The sequence below is a fragment of the Lolium rigidum genome, chromosome 4 (assembly GCF_022539505.1).
Source record: "Lolium rigidum isolate FL_2022 chromosome 4, APGP_CSIRO_Lrig_0.1, whole genome shotgun sequence".
Taxonomy (NCBI): domain Eukaryota; kingdom Viridiplantae; phylum Streptophyta; class Magnoliopsida; order Poales; family Poaceae; genus Lolium; species Lolium rigidum.
In genome coordinates this window covers 271,635,308-271,658,960 of record NC_061511.1, presented here as the reverse complement: position 1 = coordinate 271,658,960, position 23,653 = coordinate 271,635,308, and the positions used below count along the sequence as shown (strand labels likewise).

The window sequence follows — 23,653 nt, the reverse complement described above, 5'->3', positions numbered from 1 at the left end:
GGCGACGAGCGAGCGAGAGAGAAAATAACGAAATAGTAAAAAGAAATAGGAAGATCTAAAATAAAAAACGACGCCCGCAGGATACCCTAGGGCCGCGAAGGCGGCGGCGGCGGCGGCGGCCGTGATCTCGGCGGCGGCGCGGCGCGTCCGCGGGAGGAGCTGGTGGGTGGGGGCGATCGCGGGGCGCCGTCACGCGCCCATGTGAGGAGATGCTGGGCGGCGCGAGGCGGACGGAGGCGGGACGCGAGGAGGGGGAGCTCCAGCTCGGCGACGGCGGCGGCGGCGACGAGCTCTTTGATCCCGACTCGCTCACGTACATCGTAAGCGATTGCTTCTCCGTCCGCTTCGTGTGTTTGTTTTTGTTTTTGTTTTGTTTTGTTCTCCGCGTGGATTGGATTGGATTTTGGATGGATGAGCAGCTGACGGTGCCGTGGCGTGCTCGCCTTGTTGTTTCGTGCGGCGGTAATTTTGCTGCTACTACCTCGGTCGTGGCAATGTGAAATTGTGCGCTGCGTATCCGCGGCTGGTTGTGGTTGATGACGCGATTACTGATCAGCACGGCTGTTCCTTTAAATCTAGAACGTATTTACCATGGCTGGGGTTTTGCAAATTCGGGGCAATCGCCCGCCCCCTGTGGTCAGACGAAAATGTCGCCAATGTGTTGGCCTCAGCTGATTTCCTGGGAATTATGTGTGGAGTAAGTAATTGTCAAATTAGTTTTTTAAAATTCTACTGTGTGCTCCTATGTTAGTTTGCAGCAACTTCTGCCACATCTTGTAGTCGAGTTCAGGAGCTTTCATAATTTTAAGCTGCAAATAGTTCTGTTGCTTGCATCGTTTCAGCACACATGATGAAACTATAATGGTTTCGGTTACATTTTGTATTGGTGAGAAGTGTGCGAGGCGGTTACTTATTGTGTATAAATAGAATGGAGTAATTGGTGTGCGGGAGTTGACGTGGTCACATGGCACTGGAGCCGTATACGTTCTTGTGCCAAGTTCATGCTTATTAAATAAGACAGCGTTTTTATCTTGTGATGATGCTAGATTCTGTAGATCACTATCCACATTTGTCAACACGCATAAAAGAAGATACACCGGTCAAGCCAAACTACTTTGCCGTTGTCGAGTAGTTGCTTCTGATAAGCTTTGCCCGTCAGCTTCTAACCTAGAAGCAAAGTAAACCTGCTAAAACATATCTGTTATTGTTTTTTGCTTGGATTATGTCTTTTATAAGCTCATAAAGAATAAAATTGATCTGTTAGAAGCTTCAGATTGATGCCAAATAAATGGGCAAACCTGTATTTTATCGTGCGTTAGCTGACAACATTGTGCATTCACATGACTCCTGCTTCAAACATTAGCTGACAGCTTTTTTGATTGCTATGTTTGTAATCATACACTTTACCATTCCTTATTTATTCCACATGTGAATATGTGTGCTGGTAGGGTTGGTAGAAATATGAGCACTGATTTTGTGCATCAGGAGTTTGAGTACCAGGTTGCATATACAGAAAGTTCTGCTTTTGGCAAAAGTAGAGTATTCTATACACATATACGAGCAACTGTACATGGAATGGGCTCCCCTACCTGTACCGTATAAGCGCTACTTATGTCGCACAAATGGGCTGGTTAGGTCACATACTCGCTGTTAGGTGGGTGATCAAACGGATACCGATTACCAAATTTTTAGAACCTTGCAGAAATAAGAGCTGAATAGTTTATGGATTAGGAATGCAGTATCCTATGAGATTTTCGTTGTATATTAGAAATTTGATTCAGTATCCAAAATGGTTTTCAGGTGGATAATTGTTATTTTGTTGCTTGATATGCCTGTGTCTTTGCAGACCTATTGGTGCAATGGTCTAAAATGACATACCAATAATACCATATCCCATAGATACATATATCAAGTATAGAGCTATTCACGGTCTGCATTCTGGATCCTACTTTCATTACTAAAAGTGAGGCATGTGCTGATGCTACTTCTGGCATATGGATCACATAACTCATATGGGTTTGTTTGAATTAAGTGAGATGGATATTCTGGACTTCTGCACTCCTTATCTCTTGGTTAATATTTGAATTTCAGCATTTTTCTGGCATGGACCTTTCTTGGTGGACATATTTAACTGTTGTTAATGAGCTGTAGAAACCAGGTCTTCATTTTGAGTAATTGAGTTGCTGTGCGTGCTCTTAAATAGCGCTTTTTTTTTTCTTTCACATATGCTCCTTATCTTTTGTATGAATTCTTAAGCAAGCATTTTTCTCTTTATTGAAGCTTAACTTTTAAGCGAAATATATCTCTACAGGATGAAAAACTTCAAAAATTGTTGGGTCATTTCCAGAAGGACTATGAAGGTGGAGTATGTGCTGAGAACTCGGGTAAGAGGAAACAAAGCTGCCACCCTGCCTGCTCTGTAGAGGTACTGTTCTTGGTTTGCTGTATCTGAAAAATCTTTTCACTACATAGGGTCACAAATGGGAGGTTATGGTTCATTCTTGTACCCCCAGCGTTCTCTGTCTATTATATCTCAATCTAGAAGTCCTGCAGTTCCTCGAAACCATGGCAATGCCTCTAGATCACCTTATGTTCCAGTGGAGGTATACTTCTGCAAATTTCACCTTTATATGTTGACTTAATAGGATCCATGCTGTACTGCCTATATACTAGCACCGTATGAAATTTTATTATGTACTTCCAGAGTGCACAGAAGAGTCATTTTGTCAAGACTGAATTAGATAGCAAGAGAAAAGATGATTATTGTCGAAGAACATCGAATGGGATCAATGGTAATCCTCATCAACAGATTTTGAACAGAGCAGCCAATGGTCCTGAGCAAAAGGCACCTAAAATACGTATCAAGGTGAACAGCAGTAGAAGTTTGGCAAGAAATACTGCTGCTGTCTACAGTGGTCTGGGCCTCGACATTTCTCCTTCATCCTCTATGGATGACAGCCTTGGTGGGAGCGCTGGAGCTCCTGAGCCCAAAAATTTACCAGATGCATCTCCGCATACCATTTTACAGGTTACATTTTGCTCCATTAATAAATTTAATCTTGGTGAAAAGATAGTAGATGATTGATTTAAAAGGGTTATCCACTGTGTTGTTTGAACAGATAATGACCTGCCATCCTATTCCTGGAGGACTCTTGCTTTCACCACTTGCAGACAATATTATGGCGCTGAGAAAAAAGTCAGCATCTGTAACAAAGGAACATGAAGCACCTGAATTTGATTATGACAAAGCAGAACTGAACAGAGACTGGTGTCCCATGACCTCTGCTGCAGGAGATAACAAAAATAAGGTGTCAAATAAAAATAAGTATGTTGAAAAGAAAGATCACCTCCCAAGTATCAAGAATTCACAATGCAGACATAATGATTCAACAATTGTGAATAAGGGGACTATGCCTCAGTTACTGGATATGTCAGATGATGCAGGTTCAGTCCTCTTACCTAGAAGCATGAAGACAGAACAACATTCAGCTGAGGAATCAGAAAAATTGGTGGCTGATATTCCGAATCACCTGAAGGAAACAAAGAATGGTCCACTGAAAGCACGAGGTAGGGACGCGAGTTCTTTCAGAGATATTGAGTCAATAGTAGATGTTAAAGCTGTTTCAGCAAATGATGATAATCATAAAAAGGGTAAAGCAAATTTAAAAGCAAGTGTAGATTTGAGCAAGGACAGTAAGACAGGACCTACATTTAATCAAGGATTTTTGGATAAAACCAAGTATGATTCTGATGGATATAATGATCGACCTTCTACAACTCCAAGTCAACCGCCAAATGTTCCTCCTAACAAAACATCACTTGACAGAGACAGAAGAAATGTTTTGCATGTAAAAGATGAACAATCTCAGTGCGAAAGTAAGGGCATGGGGGGTCTAGTTAGTGCAGTATCCATGGATATCATCACAGAAAATGTAGGTGGAAATCCTTCTGGAATGCTGAAAAGGAAAAAGAAAATTTCCTCTTCGCAAACTGCTCTGCCTGGGAAGAAGCTGAAGCTTAAGGCACACAAACAGTTGAGCGAATTCACTAGAAAATCTTATGTGAGTGATACGAGTGTGAAGCCTGAGAAGGAGACTGTTTCATCTGGAGAAACTGATAAGGGCAAGTCAGATGGTGGAAATGACCATGACCACAAGATCTCTCCCTTTAGTTTTGACAGATCAGCTCCTGTGCCATCAGCATGTGCGAATAAGGCTATGGAATTATCCGTTGTTGCGCCTGTTGTGGAACCTGTTGTAATAAACGAACAATGGGTTTGCTGTGACAAGTGTGAGAAATGGCGCCTTTTACCCTATGGGATGAATCCAGATATACTTCCCAAAAAATGGCGTTGTAGCATGCAGAGTTGGCTCCTGTAAGTTTCTGCAAGTGACATTACTCCCTGTTTTATGCAGTTTTAGATCTTCCCCTGTCTTTTCTTAGTCATACTCTTTTATATATTCTCTAAACTGCAATATAACTCACTGGACTAAGTGTTCTTTCGTGTTATTTTTAGACTTTTTTGGGGTGCAATATTTTTAACTGTTCTGTTTCCTTAGAGCAACAAAATATATTGAATTCATTCTGGTTTATTTTGGAATTTGTATGTTTGTGTTCTGCTTCCAGAAATTTCTTCGAACTTAATCTCTAGCACTGCTGAATATGCTGTTTGCTTCTGGAATTTGTATGTTTGTGGTCATGTATAGATTATTGGGTGTGCAAGCACCGCTGATATGCTGTTTGCTTTACATCTCCATGATTTTTTAACGTTTTTTTTAATAATTTCTTGTAGGCCTGGAATGAATAACTGCAAAATAAGTGAGGACGAGACCACAAAAGCCCTTCGCGCGCCTGAAAATAACATTAGTTTGGGTGTTCGCCATGATGTTGCTACATCAGGAGTATGCACAACTATGACTTCACGAACTGTTGAGGGCGATATGAAGTCCATCACTACATCTGGGACGCCGAAAGTTGAATCCAATGCAAATGTATCAAATATAGCTGAGATGCCAAAGTCTTCAAAGAAGCTACAGACTTCTACAAGTAGAAATCCTGATGATGTTGACCACTTCCGTAAACACAGGGAAAAACGAAAGCGCATGGGATTTTCAGATAAAGGTACAAGGCCTAATCATTTTTCTCTATCTAATTTCAGTAGTTTGATTCTAATGGTTTAATTTCTGCAGGAGAAACTATTGCAGAAGATAAGACACATCCAGAATCGAAGAGCAGTGTTGATCATGATAATCTTAGGGCATCAAAGAAAATGAAGAAGGAATTCAGTGAGCCAGCCAAGCGCCGTCTTTCTGAGCTTGAAATTAGCAAAAGCAGTCCTTCAATCAAGGAAACTCCAAAAATCTTGCAGCCTGATAGTGGTGTTTCATCTAGCATGGGAAAATATGGTCCATCTTCATCAGTTAAATGCAATGATGATAAATTTATCTCAGACGGGGGCATTAGAACTTCAGATAAGGGGCGATCTGATCGTCCAGAATTATCCATTAAGATAAGGAAATCAAAACAAAGACAATTAAGCAAGCGTGGTCCTGAGCCTGTGGCTAGCGATGCATTTTCAAAGCATATTGTAACAGAAGGTGAAAGTAATGGTGCCAAGGAAAAGCCCATACAAGAGCTGAAGTTTTCAAAGACAGATGATAAGAAAGCTGCCAACTCCAGATCCCCCGTTTCTGGGACTGGTAGTGATACAATATATGCTGAGAAAGAGTGTTTAAGTGAGCAACACCACGAGAATATCCATCTCCAGCATTCATTAGTCTCTGAAAGCTCCATGCGGAGGAATATGTCATCTACAGCTGCCGCCTCCAGTTCATCTAAGGTGTCTAGCTCCCACAAGAGTAAAGTTGATTTTCAAGAAACAAGGGCCTCTCCTGTAGAATCAGTTTCTTCTTCACCATTGAGAACTTCTGATAAGAATCTTGTGGATCAACATAAAAGGCACCCATGTGTTGTCGCAGAAACTGTGCCTTCGCAAGAGTCAGGGAAAAGTGGTTTGTCATTTTCCAAGGAAAACTATGATTTGGGATCGGGTCCTGATCATTCCAAGGCTCATGGTTCTGGTTGCTTTAATGGAGACTTGCATCCTCATGTTTTGAAGGATGGAGAGTTGGAGGACAAAAAAGACAACCAATGCTCAAAAAATGAAGATTCTGGACTTGGTACAAGGAACAGTCAATTGAATCCATCTAAGGCGCAGAAAGTTAATTCACATACCCTTCCGGTTCATAGCAATGGTGATGACAAACAGACACCATCCATTCAAAATGGAGAAAGACCGCCTCGTTTAAACTCAAACCAATTTGACCATGCAAAGTTGACTTCCGGGAAGCATCCAACTCAGGTTAAGCCTGATAAAGAGAATGCAGAACACAAGGACCTGAAAATACCTTTGTCAACTGTCGAAGGAAGTAAGCAGCAGCCAGCATTAAAGAATACAGCAAATGGCGATGTCTCCTACAAGGCAAAACAATTAAAGAAGGCTGTTATCGAAAATACAAAGCAAACAACTCTTAGTCGTGATGCGCCGAATCCAATAAACACATCTGTCCTACTGAAGGAGGCTCGAGATTTGAAGCACTTGTCCAAACGTTTAAAGGTTTGAATGTTTGGTACATCACTTGAAACATTTTCTACTATGTTTTTGATGCAGACTCTGATGTCCTTCATGTGCATCCCTTGCTGCAGGAAAAGGGCGATGACCTTGAGAGCGCAAGCATGTGCTTTGAGGCTGGCCTGAAATTCCTCCATGTTGCATCTCTTTTGGAGGCTCCAAGTATTGATAGCTCCAAACAAGGGGATTCTATACAAGCTATGAGACTATATTCTGAAACAGGAAACCTTTGTGGGTAAGCAACAAAGTCGTCTCTAACATGCAGACAGTAGTTACAATCTGTTGATAGTATTTGGTTTGATATACCCTGCCTTTATTGCCTACTTATTCCTGCTGCTATATACTTAGTATGTTAGGACTTCCATCTTTTGTAAGCACCTTTTGCTTTATTACAGAAAGTCTGCATATTTAGTGGCTAGTTGATTATTCCAGCTCTTATGTACATATTTCAATACCATGGGATGCTTACTAGCAGTTACCTATGTTAATATCTCACTGTTGACTTGTTTCAATAGATTTTGTGCCCGTGAATTTGAGCGACTTAAGAAAATGGCAAATGCTGCTTTGGCCTATAAATGTGTGGAAGTGGCATATATGAAGGCTGCCTTCTACAAACATCCTGGTGCAATTAAAGACAAACATGCATTGCAAGCAACGTCTTTGATGGTTCTTCCAGGTTTTTCCGCATATGCTTTAACTCATATAGTTGCTTAATTATTTAAATAGTTCCCGAAACCTCTGCTATTAGTTAAGGGCTTGCTATGTTTGAGGAACGAATTCCTGGAATAGGTTGGTGCATTGCCAGGCAGGCAATCTGATTTTTGTGGAACTATTTTGTTCCTCATTTTTATGGAATTGTATGGTGATGAAAACCAATATATCCTATTTCTTGACCCAACGTAAAATTCAGTTTCAGGGTTACCATTCCACGAACCAAATGTACCTCCAAAACTAGTAAACTTTAATATCTGAGTATCTTATCTCTACTCTTTCTATCATAAAGTGGAAGTGTAACAGCTTTTATTTTGAAAGCATGATTTGAAAAGTTATTTTTTTCACACGCAACCAATTGAGGACTGAGGTGAAGTAAGGTTTCAATCCATGATCATGGTGCACCTCTTATGTGAAATTTTAAATGCATCTCTTTTCAGAATGGGGAGATGTCTAAACATCTGCTCTAGTATCAGATTTATTAGACAAAGGCAACTTTTGTCTTATCTGGTCATATCAGCGTAAATAAGTATGTCATTCATCTTTTTTTGAATCGATTGACTCTTCTGATAGCTCAAATTATTTTCTCTTTTTTTTGTGCTAGCTGAGTCGCCGTCATCGTCTGCTTCAGATGTTGACAATTTAAATAACCAGAGTACAGCTGCTAAGGCTGTTTCTGCAAGAGCTTTGTACTCTCCTCAGATTGCTGGAAATTCCATACCTCGGAACAATCATCACTTGATGGGGTTGCTTGCTTATGTAAGTGTTTTTGACATTCAGTATCAGAATTGCAAGTTATACATTGGATGTGTAGGACCTAATGCTCATGATAAATCAAAATTGACTTTAGTTAGCCAATAATTCTAAAACTTTGCATTGCGCAAACTAGTTTTCTCTATTGATGATTGATCATTCAGTTTAGTGTGGGAAAATGCTGCTGATTGTAATATTATCATGGAACTCAATGTTTGCAAATTGTGCCATCTTGCTGTTCTGGTGGAATCTTTTTCTGATCTTTTCAGTTTTCTAGATGGCATGCAATGGTACTAAAGAGCGTTCATATGCAAAAACTAGTGTGTACGCTACATATAGGCCATCCTACTCTTTTCGTTTCGCTACCTAGTATGTGTCAGAAGATTCAGGTCTAATTATAAAGGATTACGTGACACTGAGGTTTGACTAGGCACCAACGTTCCCAAATTATGTCCCTTACATATAGTACAAAACATCATATACTATTTTGTCCTGATTCCTTAATTTTTGTGGAATTCTTTTGACTTGATTCTCATACACATGGTGAAGCAGTCCCCTATTTTTGTGCAAATGCACCTGTGCACTTGTTTGAATATGCATGCACTTGTTTGGCAATTGTTGTGACACCACTTGCATGATTGGGGGAAAAAATGAAGTGTTGCTCTACTATAAATTCAGGTTGTTCATATTCACGAATATCAATAATCTTCTTGTTGTGAAGTGTATAAGTGAATTGTACTAGCCCTTTCCACCAGTTTGGACTTTTGGTTGCGGTTGCCAGTGCATGAAGCTTGACATGTTATCAGAGCCCAGAGCCTCGAGTTCGAGTCCTGGCTTTCACAATTTATCCTCATATTGTTGTTGCCCTCCTCTTTCGCCGCGTATATGCTCATTCATACGTGTGCTATTCTTCTATTCACGTGTTGACTTTCTCTTCTCCCGTCACACGTGAGAGGGGTTGTTGTGAAGTGTATAATTGAATTGTACTAGCCCTTTCCATCAATTCGGACTTTTGGTTCCGTTGGCTAGTGCATTAAGCTTGACACTTCTAACAATTTGGTATATTATGTGTGAATTGTCTTGTTAGTTCAGGTTGGCTAGTTCTTGGTAACACCCCCTTGTTGTGGTGGACTACTTGTAATGCATGGCAATGTCTCACGAATTATCTTTATGATCGTCCAGTGAATGTCCTGCTCGATTTGCTAGGATCGAGTATTTTTTCTTGACTCAGTTTTTTACAGGCAGACGACATTAATTATGCATTTGACGGAACAAGAAAATCACAAAATTCATTTGCTGCTTATGTTGCTGATATTGGAAAGGGTCAGGTTGATGGCATTGCTCTTGTAAGAGAAGTCCTTGAATTCAGTTTCCACAATGTCACGGCGCTGCTGCAACTGATTCGGCAGTCGTTGGAATCTATCAACCATGAAAGTGTTAAATAACAGAACAAACATTCTTCCTGTGAATAGTGATATGTCATGGCAAGTTGCTTTGGCATCTCCCCACAATGATACTACCAAGTGTCTGTCAGGATGAATCAGTATATTGATCTGAATGGATCGATGGAGGGGAGTCACCTTGCCATGGTTATGGATCATAATTTTGACAATTGCCAAATGGGTTTAAAGTCAAGAGTCTCCTGCGACATTAATTGCTACATTCAAAATTCTCAGTGTTGACATATGACAAATTACAGAATCCATGTTATTGAAGTCAACTGAATTTCCAACTGTTCTACCGGTAAGAAATGTTTGTGAAATTATGTTTTTCCTTAGAACCTCGCCTCTCTTTTTGTACTACAATATGCATGCCCTAGTGTCCACTAAGTTGTAATTTTCTTCCTATTTTTTCTGCAGGATGATGTAATTTTTTTCCATGTATGTTTATTTCTAACAGATATACATGCTTTGTCAAACAGGGAGAAGATTTCAGCAGGAGAATGTAAAACATATAACTTTTTAACTTACAGTTCCTACAGAAGCTTAGATGAGGACTCAGGAGAACATTCTAAATTCCCCCACCTTCTATTTTTGGTGTCTGTCATGAAGGTACCGAAGGTACCAACAGGCAAGAATCTTCACCTACGCTCACTATTTGCTATATTTATATGCTTAGTTTAATCATTTTGGATAATTAAATCAGAAAGGGTTGCATAATTACATGTTTTTGGTGTTTGTGCACTTGATATGTCACCTCAGATAGATAGGCTAATAAGTAGCAATAGTTGCAGACAAAAATGAGGATTATCTTGAAGGCGAGAAATAGGGGTCATGAATTTTAGTGGTTTATTTATTGAACTGCCTTGAATTAATTTTGATCCCTGTTTAAATTTAAAAGAAGCCTTTTGTAAAAGCCACTGTAACTTCACTGCACTCTGGTCACGTTAGATTGAATTATATACCCAAATCTTATTACATATTCAGCTGTACTGATTTTTGTTAGAAGTGGTTCTTGCTACAAACATACAGGGATATTGTTGATTGTTAAGTTGACACGAGACCTCTTCTATTGCATCCAGTTTTGGACTCAACAGGAAATGAAACCTCTAATGAGGGAACTTGCAGAGGCTGGGCGAGGACGCAGCAACCACCTGACTCTTTAACTTGTGTATATTTGCACCACCCTGAGTTAATTGTTGCCATTTTTTCTGATACCTGTGTACATTTATATAGAATATCACCAAAAGGCAAAAAGGATTTTTTAATATGATTTTGGCTGACGTATGTGTTATTTTACCTGACAAAGTTCATTCTGTTGCTGCTAGAGTTAACTGATTATTTAGTTAACATGTAACTAGATGCTTATTTGACTGCTGCAAGCACATTTTTGGGCTAACCTAACAACACATGATGGTGGCAGTGTTTTGCTAATCCGAATGTTGTTTGGGGTCCTGCTTCAGCGATGCTGTTGTACCGTATCGGTAATGTAACTGAATGTGCTGATATTGGCAATGAAAGAATATATGTATTTGACATGTTCCTTTCTTTGGGTTCCTTTGGTTGCCATATTCTTCGTGCATTGATTTGAGAGAAAATAATGAGCGAACTTTTGAGAAACTGGCGTCATGGAGTAATCCAGTTCGAATCATCAACATGGAGAAAAGTACATGCCTAGGCGCTAGATCAGTTGTGCATAGATTTCAAAGATACATCTGATCATTCCTCCATCTAGTCATCAACTTGTTTGCACCGAATACATCAGTCATTCCTCCGGCTCGAAGTTCTCTATTTTTTTTCTTCTGAAATACACATTTTTTTCCCCATATCAGCACAAGTAAAACTAAAAAGAAAAAAAATCAACAACAATACTTTATCTATCCCGCCAAAGATGTCTTAACTTTGTCAAAACTTTGAATGTATTTAGACACATACGTCTAATTTTAGAAAAATCTAAGACATCTTTTGTTGGATGGAGAGAGTATAACATAGTATTCCACCATCCAAATTACTTTTTTGTAGATTTTGCCAAAATGTTACGGTGGCTTGCTGCAGCGACGGCGGTGTGAGCGTGTGAGCAACATGGATGACGTTGCCCCAATTCGGCGGGCATGGGAGTAGGTGTGCGAAGATTTGGATGAAATTCATGCCCATCTTTAGTTTGGTTGGTGGCGACAACGCTGGCGCCCACGGGTGTTTTTCCTCTCCTTGCTTGCATCGACCAAGTGTGTTGACATCTCCCCCACTCGCTTGAAGTTGGTTGTTGTATTCGGACGAAATCCTTGATTCGAAGCTGGATCAACATGATGGCAGCTTCCTCGACATAATATATCTCTGGGCATTGTGCTTGAAGACACGGCTTGGAGGTCCTGTGTTGGCATGTTGCATTCCTCTGGTGCTCGCCCACCACAAAAAAAGCTTCCTATTATCAGGTTTGGACGGTATAAGTCGTAGTCACTTGTAAAAGTTTTTTGCCCGAGATATACTGCTTTCTCGGCTTCTAGATAAGAGGCAGATAATTATGCACCGTGAGTGAGTCCATACCGACATTTATTGGTGTCGTGGTTGGTATCACGCAATTGCGGAACTTATTATTGTTGGCCTCGGGAAACGAAGGCATAAACATTTGAGCCATGCATTGTAAGTGTCGTTAAACGTTGGTCCCACACTAAGAAGAGTCAACTATTTCATGCTTCCTTTCAAACATGGCTCGATGACTAGTGTGTCCCACCACCGGCGCTCTCTTTTACTATCGAGTATTTTTGTAGATGCAACCAGTACTCATCCTCTCCAACAACATCAATCTCGCCCGCCACTCATCCTTTCCGACAAGCTTGATCTAGCCCGCCAGACTTCCAATCGCCAGCCACCGGTGGAGTCAGCGCTCGAGCCATGCCTCGAAGGGAGCGCAGTGATGGCATTGAAAGAGTTATTCCCTAGAGACAATAATAATAAAAGTTATTTATTATCTATAACTCCATGTTTATTATTAAATCTACCTTCATGCTATACCTGCGGTGACATATTTGAGCTTTCCCCAGGACTCCCATAGTCGTCTTCTGAGTCTTCCTCTAGAGTTCCATATTTGTCCTCTCGGGTCCTACATTTACTCTTTGGGCTCCTATATTCGTCTTCCGAGTCTTTCTCTAAAGTCCTATATTCGTTCTCTGGGTTTCCATATTCGTTCTTTGGGCTTCCATATTCGTTTTCTAGGGTTTCAATTCGTATTCGTCCTATCGGGTCTGTGGACATCGCCATGAGAAGGGATAAGTGGTGAAGAATCCCACCCGAAGGTGACCGCAATGAGGATCGTGAAGTCGAAGATGACCGTGGTGAAAATTGCGAAACCGGTGACCAACACACAAGAGATCGGATCCAAGTTCGGATCCCGCAAGAAACCTGGGACAAGGCAAGGCAAGCTATGAGTGGCGCGGTCCCTATGGCACGAGACGCAACCCGAGAATAGCTTATGGCATACCAACACCTACTCCATCGGCAGAAGCGCGAGTTGATCAAGACAAAACGACAACTCGACGAGCGAAGGAAAGCAGCCAATGAATCGAGCCTTCGATGGGCGTAGTTAATTTCTACCGTAAACACAAGTTTCGGAGCAGGTGGACAACCGAGGAGGGCCAGTTCTCGGTTGAGTGCCATCCCCGAAAATGAGAGGCAAAATTTGGTGAGAGATCTTGATCTACCCTTCATGTCGATGGACTCAAGGGGAAACATAAAGCCAGAGACACCTCAAGTAGCCATCATAGCAGCTCAAACCTACCTACTCGCCACGATCGCCGTGATTTCCTAGTCCTGGATGACGGCAAAGCCCTCGCGGATTATATCTCTAGACGCGTGGACTACGCCCGAGGAATCGTCTATTCGATTGTTGGAGCAAGGAGGAGATATTCTCGTGGCTAGGAGGTAGCACCTAGTTACAGGGATCGCCAGATCATCATTGTCATCGAGCTCTTCCGCTTTACTAGGTGAGTTGATATCTACCGAATCCCATTAGTGCAACTAGATAGTATAGATCTTGCATATTCTTGTAGATGTAATTTTTCGAAATACATACACAATCCCCTTGAGTGGTATCGGAGCATATCTATCTTTAGTTGCTTTATTTCGATATAGCAAGCACATGTGTGCTAGTATCATCTTCTGTTGCTTCTCCCTACTATGCATCTTGTCAAACTCGTGATGTATCAAGGCTATAAACTTGACTGGTCTCTACATTCTGTCACAAATATCCGTTGGCCACCACATACAAACTTGAACCGTACGAACAAAAACTGACATAATAACTGTCCAAAATGCGATGATCCTATGGGAAGATGAGGTGTGCTTTATTGTAGCAAAAGAATTTTTCATGAGCTGTGACCTAAAATATTTTTCCTATAGAATTTGCACTACAATTTTTTTATAAAATTATTTTCTATAGGATATGTTCCTATGAATCAAATAACTTATGTAGATTCTTTTGTAAGATCTAAATTATACACAATTTCTATATTATATTTCTATAAATCAAATAGGCCTATATTGGGGTCGCAGGCTCGCAGCTGAGACGTCTCACTCGTCTCTCATTGGGTCGTACCTTTCCCGAGTTCTAGTTCTAGACAGAATATTAGGAATTTATAGGAGGGTTAATGCTGTACCATTCATAATGGGCTACTTCTATTTTCTAGCACCGGGCTAGAATAGGCCCTGAAAAAACAGGAGGAGTAGCCCAATTAAGCCCCTACAAGCCAATCCTTCCGAAACCCTAGCCCACCAGTCTCAGCTATATAAACTCAAGGTTCCCTCCTAGTTTCAGCATTCTCTTTCCCTGGCGCCGCCGTCGCAACTCAGCCTGTGAACCCGATCCGTGTCTTATTTTCTTAGCCAAGATCTACAAATTTTATCCTTCTCCGTTAGCGTATGATTTATTCTGTTCGTTGTTTGCTTTTCTTCTGTCGTTTTTCCCTAGAAGTTTGTGGCAGCTGTGATGCTATGGTAAAGGGATTTTCTGAGGGAAGGAACTTCGTTTTCTTCCTCCTGATTGATAGAAACCAATGGATCCTTCTGAGCCTGCCACTGAATTTTACTGCAGATTTCTTTCTTGGTCTTCGCTTTTCCCTTCTAACTTGTCCTGCGCAGGTTGATGTGAGGATAAACCTTTTCAGAAACTTATTGTTGTGTTGACCAAAATACAGACTACAATTATCTGATCAACCATGAAACTTTTGCTCTGAACATTTTCTTGATTTTCGTTTGCCTTAATTATTTGTGAATTCTTGCCGTGCACAACAAGCCGATGCTCTGGACCCAGGTAGGAAGGAAGCATGGTACTGTGCACGGAGAGCACCGGTACCGGTGGTCTGCATATGTCTGCTCGCCTTGACGCCTTCGGGCCTTGATCTCGCGGGCCTGGATTTGACCAACATTTATCTCCAGTTCGACAGAGCAAGAAATTGTTTGTGATTCGTTTGCTTTGTCCTTTTATACGTTTCCTTTGTCAATTCGATTTGAGTCTTCAGAAACAATATAGCCTGTCTGACGCTGTATCAAGAAGTAGAACAAATTTAGCCAATTTGCAGAGCAAAGGGGCCTGAAAAAGTGGCGAATCTTTGCATTGAAGGTTGGCGATAACAAATGCAGTTCTCCGTGCCGCTCAGATTTTCCCTGCTTTGACGGCCTCGAACAATCTGCTACATCTCCATTACGTAGTCGCTTACTCTATTTTCGTGTACCATCTATTCTCTGATTCTAATTTGGGAACGATTATTGTATATGTATGACGCTTAATCTAAGTCTGTCATAAAAGAGGAACGAATTTAGCCAATTTGCAGAGCAAAGGGGCCTGATAAAGTGGCGAATCTTTGCATTGAAGGTTGGCGATAACAACTGCAGTTCTCCGTGCCGCTCAGAATTTTAATGCTGTGACGGCCTCGAACAATCTGCTACACTTCCATTACGAAGTCGCTTACTGTATTTTCGTGTACCATCTATTGGCTGATGTTAAATCTTTGATATTGATTATCTGTATGAGCTTTAAGGAGTTTTGCTGACATAGTGGGAGTAAATTAGGTAGTAATATCACACACTTCAAGGAGTTTTGCTGACATGGTATAACAATAAATGAAGAAAGAGGGAGGGGTTGTAACTAGTTAAACTAGTCATAGTGGAAAGTAATATAGAATAGAGTAGTAACATGCACATGTTACTACTATATGTAATATGTTACTACCTGTAGTGGTTAGTAACATCAAAGTAGAATAGAGTATCATGTATGTCTTTATTAATTAGCTTATAGACTCATTATATCTTGGAAAGTGTGATGTTACAGTAACTAGCTATATTACTCTATCCTCCTCTCTCCTCATTAACTCACTGCCACATAAGCAAATTTGCTAAGTTGGACACTTAGAGCAAGTACAATAGAATCTAGTCAGCTGACTATAAGACATTAAATAATATATTTTAGATGAGTTGGAGAAGAGAGAAGAGGAGAGAGAAGGGAGGTGGGCTACTATGCAATAGCCAGCTCTTGCACGTGCTCCTAGGCACCTTGTGAGAGTGGAATGTGGGCCATATATTAGTAAAGTACTACATTTTTATAGCCAACTATTGTACATGTTAACTATATGATGACTACAAATGATATGACATCTTGTTATAGCCAACAGTTGGCTATACTATTGGAATTGCTCTTAGAGCAATTCCAATAGTGCAGCCGGTTGCTGGCTATAAGGCCAGCTATAGTCAGCTTAGAGCAAGTACAATAGAGTCCAGTCAGCTGACTATAAGACATTAAATAATATATTTTAGATGAGTTGGAGGAGAGAGAAGAGGAGAGAGAAGGGAGGTGGGCTACTATGCAATAGCCAGCTCTTGCAGCGTGCTCCTAGGCACCTTATGAGAGTGAAAGGTGGGCCATATATTAGTAAAGTACTACATTTTTATAGCCAACTATTGTACATGTTAGCTATATGATGACTACAAATAATATGATATCTTGTTATAGCCAACAGTTGGCTATATTATTGGAATTGCTCTCATAGCTAACTTGTACAATACTAGTTGGCTTTAAGGATTGATAACTTTATGTGTAAAAGGCCCACCACACATACTCACAAAGTGCCTAGGAGCACGTGCAAGAGCTGGCTCTTGCATGATAGCCCATCTCTCTTCTCTCTCCACTTCTCTCTCATCCACCTAAGCAAAACAATACTATTTTAATTCTTATAGCCTGCTGAGTCAGCTTTATTGTACTTGCTCTTAGACTGCTCATAGTGGGAGTAACTTAGGTAGTAACATCACATATTTCAAGGTGTTTTGGTGACATGACATAGCAATAAATGAAGAAAGAGAGGGAGGTGGTAACTAGCTATGTTACCATAACATCACACACCCCAAGATAAAATGAGTCTACAAACTAATAAATGAGACTTTGCATGATACCATCTCTAAGTTACTTTCCACTATGAAGGTAGTAACATAAACTAGTAACTTATGCATGACACCACCTTATGTTACTCCCCACTATGAGCAGTCTTAGTTACTAGTGAAGTTACCATAACATGACACATCCCAAGATAAAATGAGTCTACAAACTAATAAATGATACTTTTCATGATACTTCATTTCTAAGTTACTTTCCACTATGAAGGTAGTAACATGAACTAGTAACTTATGCATGACATCTTATGTTACATCCCACTATGAGCACCCTCAATATCAAGTGCTGTTGTTATAAAAAAGGTACAATTGCAGTTCAACCTATCTGTTACCTTAATTACTTAATTGTGAAATGTACATTTCCGTACTACCTGAGCTATGTTTTCCTCAATCCTATTATAAGTTTGACAGTATTTGTCTTCACATGAGTCGCTAATATGCTTTAATTACATTGCGGGAATAAAGATTTCAATTTGCATGAAAATCCTTTCAGCTTTTCATAGGTATTCTCTATTGAGAATCAAGAATCGTCACGTGCTCGCCTGGTTCTTCCGAGCCAGTTAAATTATCTGTGAACTGCACTCTTTGGAATCAGATTCACCACTTAAATGCGATGTTCAACAAAGTAATACAGTACATCTTGACAGCAGGAATTTCGCCTTGACAGCAAGAAAACATACATAAGTTGACTTATAACAGGAATGTTGAATAACATTCATTTAGTGCTACATGATTAATTTAATGCGCAATTCAACATTAATTTAATGTGCAATTCAACATTATACCAATGCGCAATTCAACATTATACATGATTAATTTAATGCGCAATTCAAGTTGGCTTATAACATGAATGTGTTGAAAATCGAAATAATAAAATTGAAAGAAGTGGTTGTACCTAGAAGTGCAATATGTACCTATCTCTGTCCAGAAAGAAAGAACTATGCAAACTTAGTTATTTTAGTTTGTATATTTCTCTGGAACAAATATATCCAAATAGGATGTATGTTTTCACGGAACAAATGCCCAAATTATACACTCACCCTGATATCTCAGATCAGTTTGAAGTAAACACCATCTTTAATCCGAGTGTAAACTCTCTCAATTAAGTGTTGGAAGCAGTCTCTCCTATCCACTACTAGCAGGGAGGGGAGCCTCAAGTATTTGTCAGTGAGTGATTTGGTGACAATATTCCGCAGGTTGCATACCTCTTGTCTGTCCCCCTATCTGTTTAAGGGTCCTTGATAAAACTCTCTTCAAAGTTTTTTCTATGTAACTCCTACTGTGAGCTTCTGCACCTTTTGAAAATCTTCAAATGTTTCTCGGCTGCTGTAAATGTTCCTAAGATATCCTTAGCGTCCATCAGGACATGGCACTTGCAAACATGATGCAAAGCATTGGGAAAAACTGTAGCCACTGCCATGAGGTAGCAATTATTTGCAACATAATGTACCAAAATCAAAAGCATGAATTGCGCACACAAAAAAGGAGCACTCAAATTAACGTGCACAAAAAAGAGCACACAAACTAGCATATATACTTTTAGCTTCCATAACAGTAGCCGAGGACCCAACGTCGTCCTTGTGGACGATTACCTAGCCCTAGGACCTTGAGATTCACAACCTCCATACCGTGCTCTTGCCTCCAACCTGGTCGGCAAGCTCCTGATCGGGGCGCCATCGGTTGACGTGAAGAATTGAGTGGCAGGGCAACACTGTCGCAGCCATGGTGACCTTGGAAGCGGGAGACTCCAGGCATGTAAAAGAATGGGGCCTCTTTTTGGGAGGAACTTTGGTAGGGGGAGGTACTGGGGGGAGGAAGTGGGGAGAAAAGAAAGAGGGGGCAGATGGTTCACCAAGAGAGCTCACATGGGACATCACCACTTTGATTTGGGCATCGTCCTAAGCCACACCGCCGCTATAGACACATGACCAAGGTACCGAAGTCCAACACCGAAGCATCAAAAGGAAAACAAATAAAAACGCCCACATGTTGGTAGCTTGTAAACTTCTACGCTCCCAAAATTCTCAAAGGGCACCGAAACTGCACATGTGTTCTCCATTGGCCATCTGATCACCATGAAGATGTTGACCATGTTGGTAGATCTTCGCGCTAGTATTCCTCCCCAAAACTAAGGACCTTGAATTCCGTCTGGATGAACCAACATACTTGTAGCCGCAATGATTTGGTGTTCCTATAATTTTTAGTGATCTAAATAAAACTCTTTTTGATGTATATTGGAAGTTACTGAGAATATCTCTAACCGGTCCCTTAAAATTTAGTCCCTTATTTGGTCGAGTAAACTTAGCTTCATAAAGGACGGATGTTCCTAGCCGATCCCTTATATTTAATCTCTTATAATATTTTTTTTATCAATTCTTTTAGCCTTTGTCACATAAATATAACTAGATTGATAATAGACATACATATAGTTCATCAAATCAAATAACTGAAATTAAAAAAGAGCATAAAGTTCATTTAAAAGTCACCACATCGATCAAGTTCACACCCCAAAAGAGAAAATATTGATCAAGTTCACCCAAGAAACCCCACATCGATTGCATTGCTCTTGAATGGATGGTGGCTGAGAGAGCTTTGAGTTTGGTTGGATGGATTGGTCACGGTGTTGATGTTGTAGTCCTTGATCCTACTCCAAAATTTGTCCTTTAATTGATATGTGCCAACCTTTGCATCAGGTGACACATTCATCCAAGCATGGCATAAATCAATGTCTTCTTGTGCGCCATACTTTTCTTTCCTTGATCTTTTCGCGCTTCCTTGTGTGCCTTCTTCCTCGACCAGCTCATCCTCTTCATTGGCAACTACTTCTTCCTCGGTTGCCTCCACCTCATCGGCCATCACCTCCTCCTCATCGACGCCATAGTGGAGATCATCGAGGCAAGCGTGTGAAGAGTCTAGTTGACTCATGAAGTCGTCCACCTCCAAGTCAACCTCACTACCATCAACAAAAAATAACATAAGCATTGTGAACCTACAAATGCATCATTGGAGAGTAAAATCTTTTGTCACACCTGTAAAACAACTAGCCTCATAAATGGTCAGTCATTACCACCACAGTCTACATAGGGTTTAACATATCATCTCAATTCCAAGTATGACATGGAACTCACACACCCTCAACAGACCCTCGCATTGTCCTCGACGTGCGACTTTGGGAACCCTATTGCCCCAGTTGCCAACCCCTTCTCGACCTCCCCTTTCCCACCGCCATCGGATGTGGTCTTCCAACGGTAGACATCGGATTGTGGTGGCGGAACGACCATGCTCGTTTTTCCCGGGTTTTTAGACCTTCGGTTTCCATCCCCATCTGATCTGCCTCGACACTCACCGGATTGACCTAGCTTGGCCGATCAACATCCAAGATCACTGGCTCAACCTGGCTCAACCAATTTTTTGCGTGTTGCATGTAGGGGAAATGTGGGTGCCCATGGATGCACGCCTGGTCTTCAAGGTGTCGGATCCAGTTTGTGGGAGCCAGTCTTGCACCGAGAGATCATCTTCGTCACATGCATCGGGTGGTATATTACATGGCAAGAAGCTTTGCCGGGTCAGCATGACTCATCTCCTCGACCAGATCTCCGCGCCGACATGCCAGCTGTGGATCTACCATCATGGTGCTACTGTTGTAAGCACCATTTGGTACACCATGACATCTTTAGCTGTGTTTATCGTGGTGCTGGCAATCACGAGGAATGTCAAGTTGGTTGCATCGCTTGAACACTAGATCTCGATGGCTCATTTCAGTTCGTGATCAAAACTAATGGTAAAGGTGAGTTTGGATGTGGTGAAGTCCTTGATCTGGATGATTCGTGTTTTGCAACGGTCTCGGCAAGTGGGACAGAAACACAAGGGGATTCGTTCTTGGTGGTGCTCTTGGGCACCAAGTATTGATTTCTGGGGACATAACCCTAGGTCTGACATTTTTTCTGGTTGTACCTGACAATGTCGGATCTCTTTTTGTCTCCTTGTGGAAGGCATCGTGTAGAGTTTTGTTGGACTTTATTCTAGGTGAAAATTAGATATTTGATCAGGTGACAATGGTGTTTATGCAATGTTTCATTCTTGGAGGCGTTGTTATTGCAGAACTTTTTTGCAGTCATGGTCTTGCCTTTGGTGGTGGTCGTTCCTGGTGCTTTGCTATTCAGTTCGGCATGGCTTTTTTTCTTCCTTTTTTGTTGTTGTTGTTGTGTGCATCCTTGATGTCTCGACTAACTTTGGATGTCATATTGTTGCACATGCTACAACTTCGCAAAATAATCAGTAACATGAGAGTTAGGTTGATCACCTTTTTTCAAAACTCCAGTATCATCCAGAAGTTTCTTAATTGGATTTGTTTTATTTTTAGCAGTCGCCGCATTGTGAAAAAAAGAAGTGTTGCGGCCACCATGCAACAACCAATTTGCTCGTGAAGCTCTTTCGTAGTTTTTATTTTTATTTTTCGTAACCTGTAGTAGTACCGTGGCAGCTAGGAGAGTAGGCTTGTGGTGAGGAGCTGCCTTGTTGGCGGCTCAACTTTGGCTTGTTTACACGCATTCTATGTATATCTCTCCATTGTGTATTCTCTAATTTTTTTTTTGTTGCTCTTCCACGTTGTAACCAAATTTCTTGGTGTTCCATTAAATTCTCTATAAGGGCTTGAACTTCTTTCTGCTGGCCCATCGATTCACTAGTAATAGCACCCCATTTGAGCCTTTCTAGTTTTTTTTTTAAAGAAACACACTACAAACGCACATACATATACATGTATCTCGATCAATGCGCGCATACACACCCTATTTCTATGAGCATCTCCAGAAAATTGAGCCAGCAAATCGGATCTTTTTCTAGCTCTTTCTTCATCTTTGCTATCAATTTTTTAAGTCCTTGCAGAACCCAGCAATCCCAATCATGCAAGCTAGCGTGCACAACACTCGTGCGAGTAGCTTGCGAATGGCCAAGATCCAGTGCAGAGCCAGCAGGGTGGAAGAGTGGGGTGGGCCTGACTCTAAGATCATCATTAAACATAATTTCGTTAAAGTCTCCCACAACCATCCACGGCGACACCGGCATTCGATCACCATGATCACATAGACAATTCCATGACAGATGTTGTGTTCTCATATATATAAGATGCCCCCGGGTAGGCATGCTTCAACATGTAATCTCACCGATCTACGGATGTAATTAGATGCTCCAGTCGCGTCCCCCAAAGCGACCCAAAGCCTCTTTCCGTCCGACGTGGCCCAAGGCGGTGTCCGGCGCCCCGAGCCCGTCCCCGGTCCACAAGGGACACTTTTGGAACGTCGGACGCAACAAAAAGCGAGGTGGGCTCCCACCTGTCGGCGACCATATCCAGAACGGTTGGTTCCCGCCTTTTATTTCTCGTCGCGCCTCCCCTCCCGCGCCTTCCACCCCTGGGTCGTCGCTCGATTTGCCGGCCGTCTAGACGGCAAATCTATTCTGAGTCGGGCACCGTCGTGTCGGTTGGCTCCCTCGCCAGCCTTTTCGCCGCCACCGCTTCGTCAACGCGTTCCAGAACGCGCTGTCAAATCCACCCCACCTCCACGCACAGAAGGTGTTCGACGCCTTGTCAGGTAGGCGCGATAGGTCGTTGTTCGTTGTCTCCTCTGCCGTGGCTGAATTTAACAATTTATTTTGCTTCAGACATGGATAACGATGACGAGATGATTTTCCGACTGTTGGAGGACGAGCAAGCCTTCGTCGACGACATTCGGGAGCATTTGTCGATCACCGCGTCCCTCCAGAACATGCTTGATGCCGAGGCGGAGAAGCGGAAGAGGCCGCGCCACGGAGGATCAAGGCCGGGAAGAAAGAAGATGAAGCCCCGACAGGGGATGGAGGGGCATACCATGCTGCACAACGACTATTTCGCAGATGACGCAACAAATGCCGACAATTTTCGGCGCCGGTATAGGATGACCAACAGTTTGTTCATGAATATCCTCCACGGCGTTCGAGAGTTCGACCCCTACTTCAAGCTGAAGCACGACGCTGTAGTCGTTGCCAGGTTCTCGTCGATTCAGAAGTGCACCGCTGCCATGCCGATGCTTGCATACGAGCACCTACCGATACACATGATGACTACCTTCGCATGAGTGAGTCTACCGCCATTGAGTGCATGTACAAGTTTTACCGAGCTGTGGTGGGAAATTTTGACAAATACTACTTGAGAGAGCCAACTGAAGAAGAGACTGCAGGATCATGGCACAAAATGCTGCGAGAGGATTCCCTGGGATGCTTGGAAGTATCGATTGCATGCACTAGTCATGGAAGAACTGCCCGTTTGCTTGACCAGGTATATACAAAGGGCATCATGGATATTGCAGTGCGGTGCTTGAAGCTGTGGCAGATTATAACCTGTGGATTTGACATTCTTTCTTTGGCATGGCGGGGTCACACAAGGATATGAACGTGTTGCAGCGGTCTCCGGTGTTCAGCAGACTAGTGGAAGATCATGCTCCACCATGCAACTAGGAGATCAATGGCCACCAATATACCAAAGGCTATTATCTAGCCGATGGTATATATCCAAAATGAGCCACTTTGTCAAAACAATCCCGTCTCCATTATGTCAGAAGAATTGTCACTTTGCTTCACGACAGGAGGCTTGCAGGAAGGATATCGAGCGGGTATTTGGTGTGCTTCAAGCTCAGTTTGCTATTGTCTG

General features: G+C 41.7%; 1 protein-coding gene and 5 non-coding genes across 6 annotated transcripts; all 6 read left to right on the top strand.

Annotated features, from left to right (window-relative positions):
* Positions 1–209: 209 nt before the first annotated feature.
* On the top strand, positions 210–10,163 carry LOC124648781 (cysteine-tryptophan domain-containing zinc finger protein 5-like). Its single transcript, XM_047188489.1, has 12 exons — positions 210–320; positions 2,312–2,384; positions 2,473–2,603; positions 2,705–3,028; positions 3,120–4,375; positions 4,793–5,121; positions 5,190–6,616; positions 6,706–6,866; positions 7,147–7,307; positions 7,947–8,101; positions 9,337–9,838; positions 10,017–10,163. Exons 1-11 carry the CDS (start codon positions 210–212, stop codon positions 9,538–9,540), a joined length of 4,332 nt encoding a protein of 1,443 aa, XP_047044445.1. The 3' UTR covers positions 9,541–9,838; positions 10,017–10,163.
* A 4,340-nt stretch (positions 10,164–14,503) lies between these two features.
* Positions 14,504–14,604, top strand: LOC124650705. Its single transcript, XR_006987130.1, has one exon. It is a non-coding gene; the product is annotated as a small nucleolar RNA R41 (small nucleolar RNA).
* Positions 14,605–14,666: 62 nt separating this feature from the next.
* LOC124650744 lies at positions 14,667–14,744 on the top strand. The gene has a single exon (XR_006987164.1). It is a non-coding gene; the product is annotated as a small nucleolar RNA Z155 (small nucleolar RNA).
* Positions 14,745–14,839: 95 nt separating this feature from the next.
* On the top strand, positions 14,840–14,956 carry LOC124650762. The gene has a single exon (XR_006987179.1). It is a non-coding gene; the product is annotated as a small nucleolar RNA snoR100 (small nucleolar RNA).
* A 150-nt stretch (positions 14,957–15,106) lies between these two features.
* LOC124650713 lies at positions 15,107–15,225 on the top strand. Its single transcript, XR_006987138.1, has one exon. It is a non-coding gene; the product is annotated as a small nucleolar RNA snoR86 (small nucleolar RNA).
* A 133-nt stretch (positions 15,226–15,358) lies between these two features.
* On the top strand, positions 15,359–15,477 carry LOC124650714. The gene has a single exon (XR_006987139.1). It is a non-coding gene; the product is annotated as a small nucleolar RNA snoR86 (small nucleolar RNA).
* Positions 15,478–23,653: the final 8,176 nt, after the last annotated feature.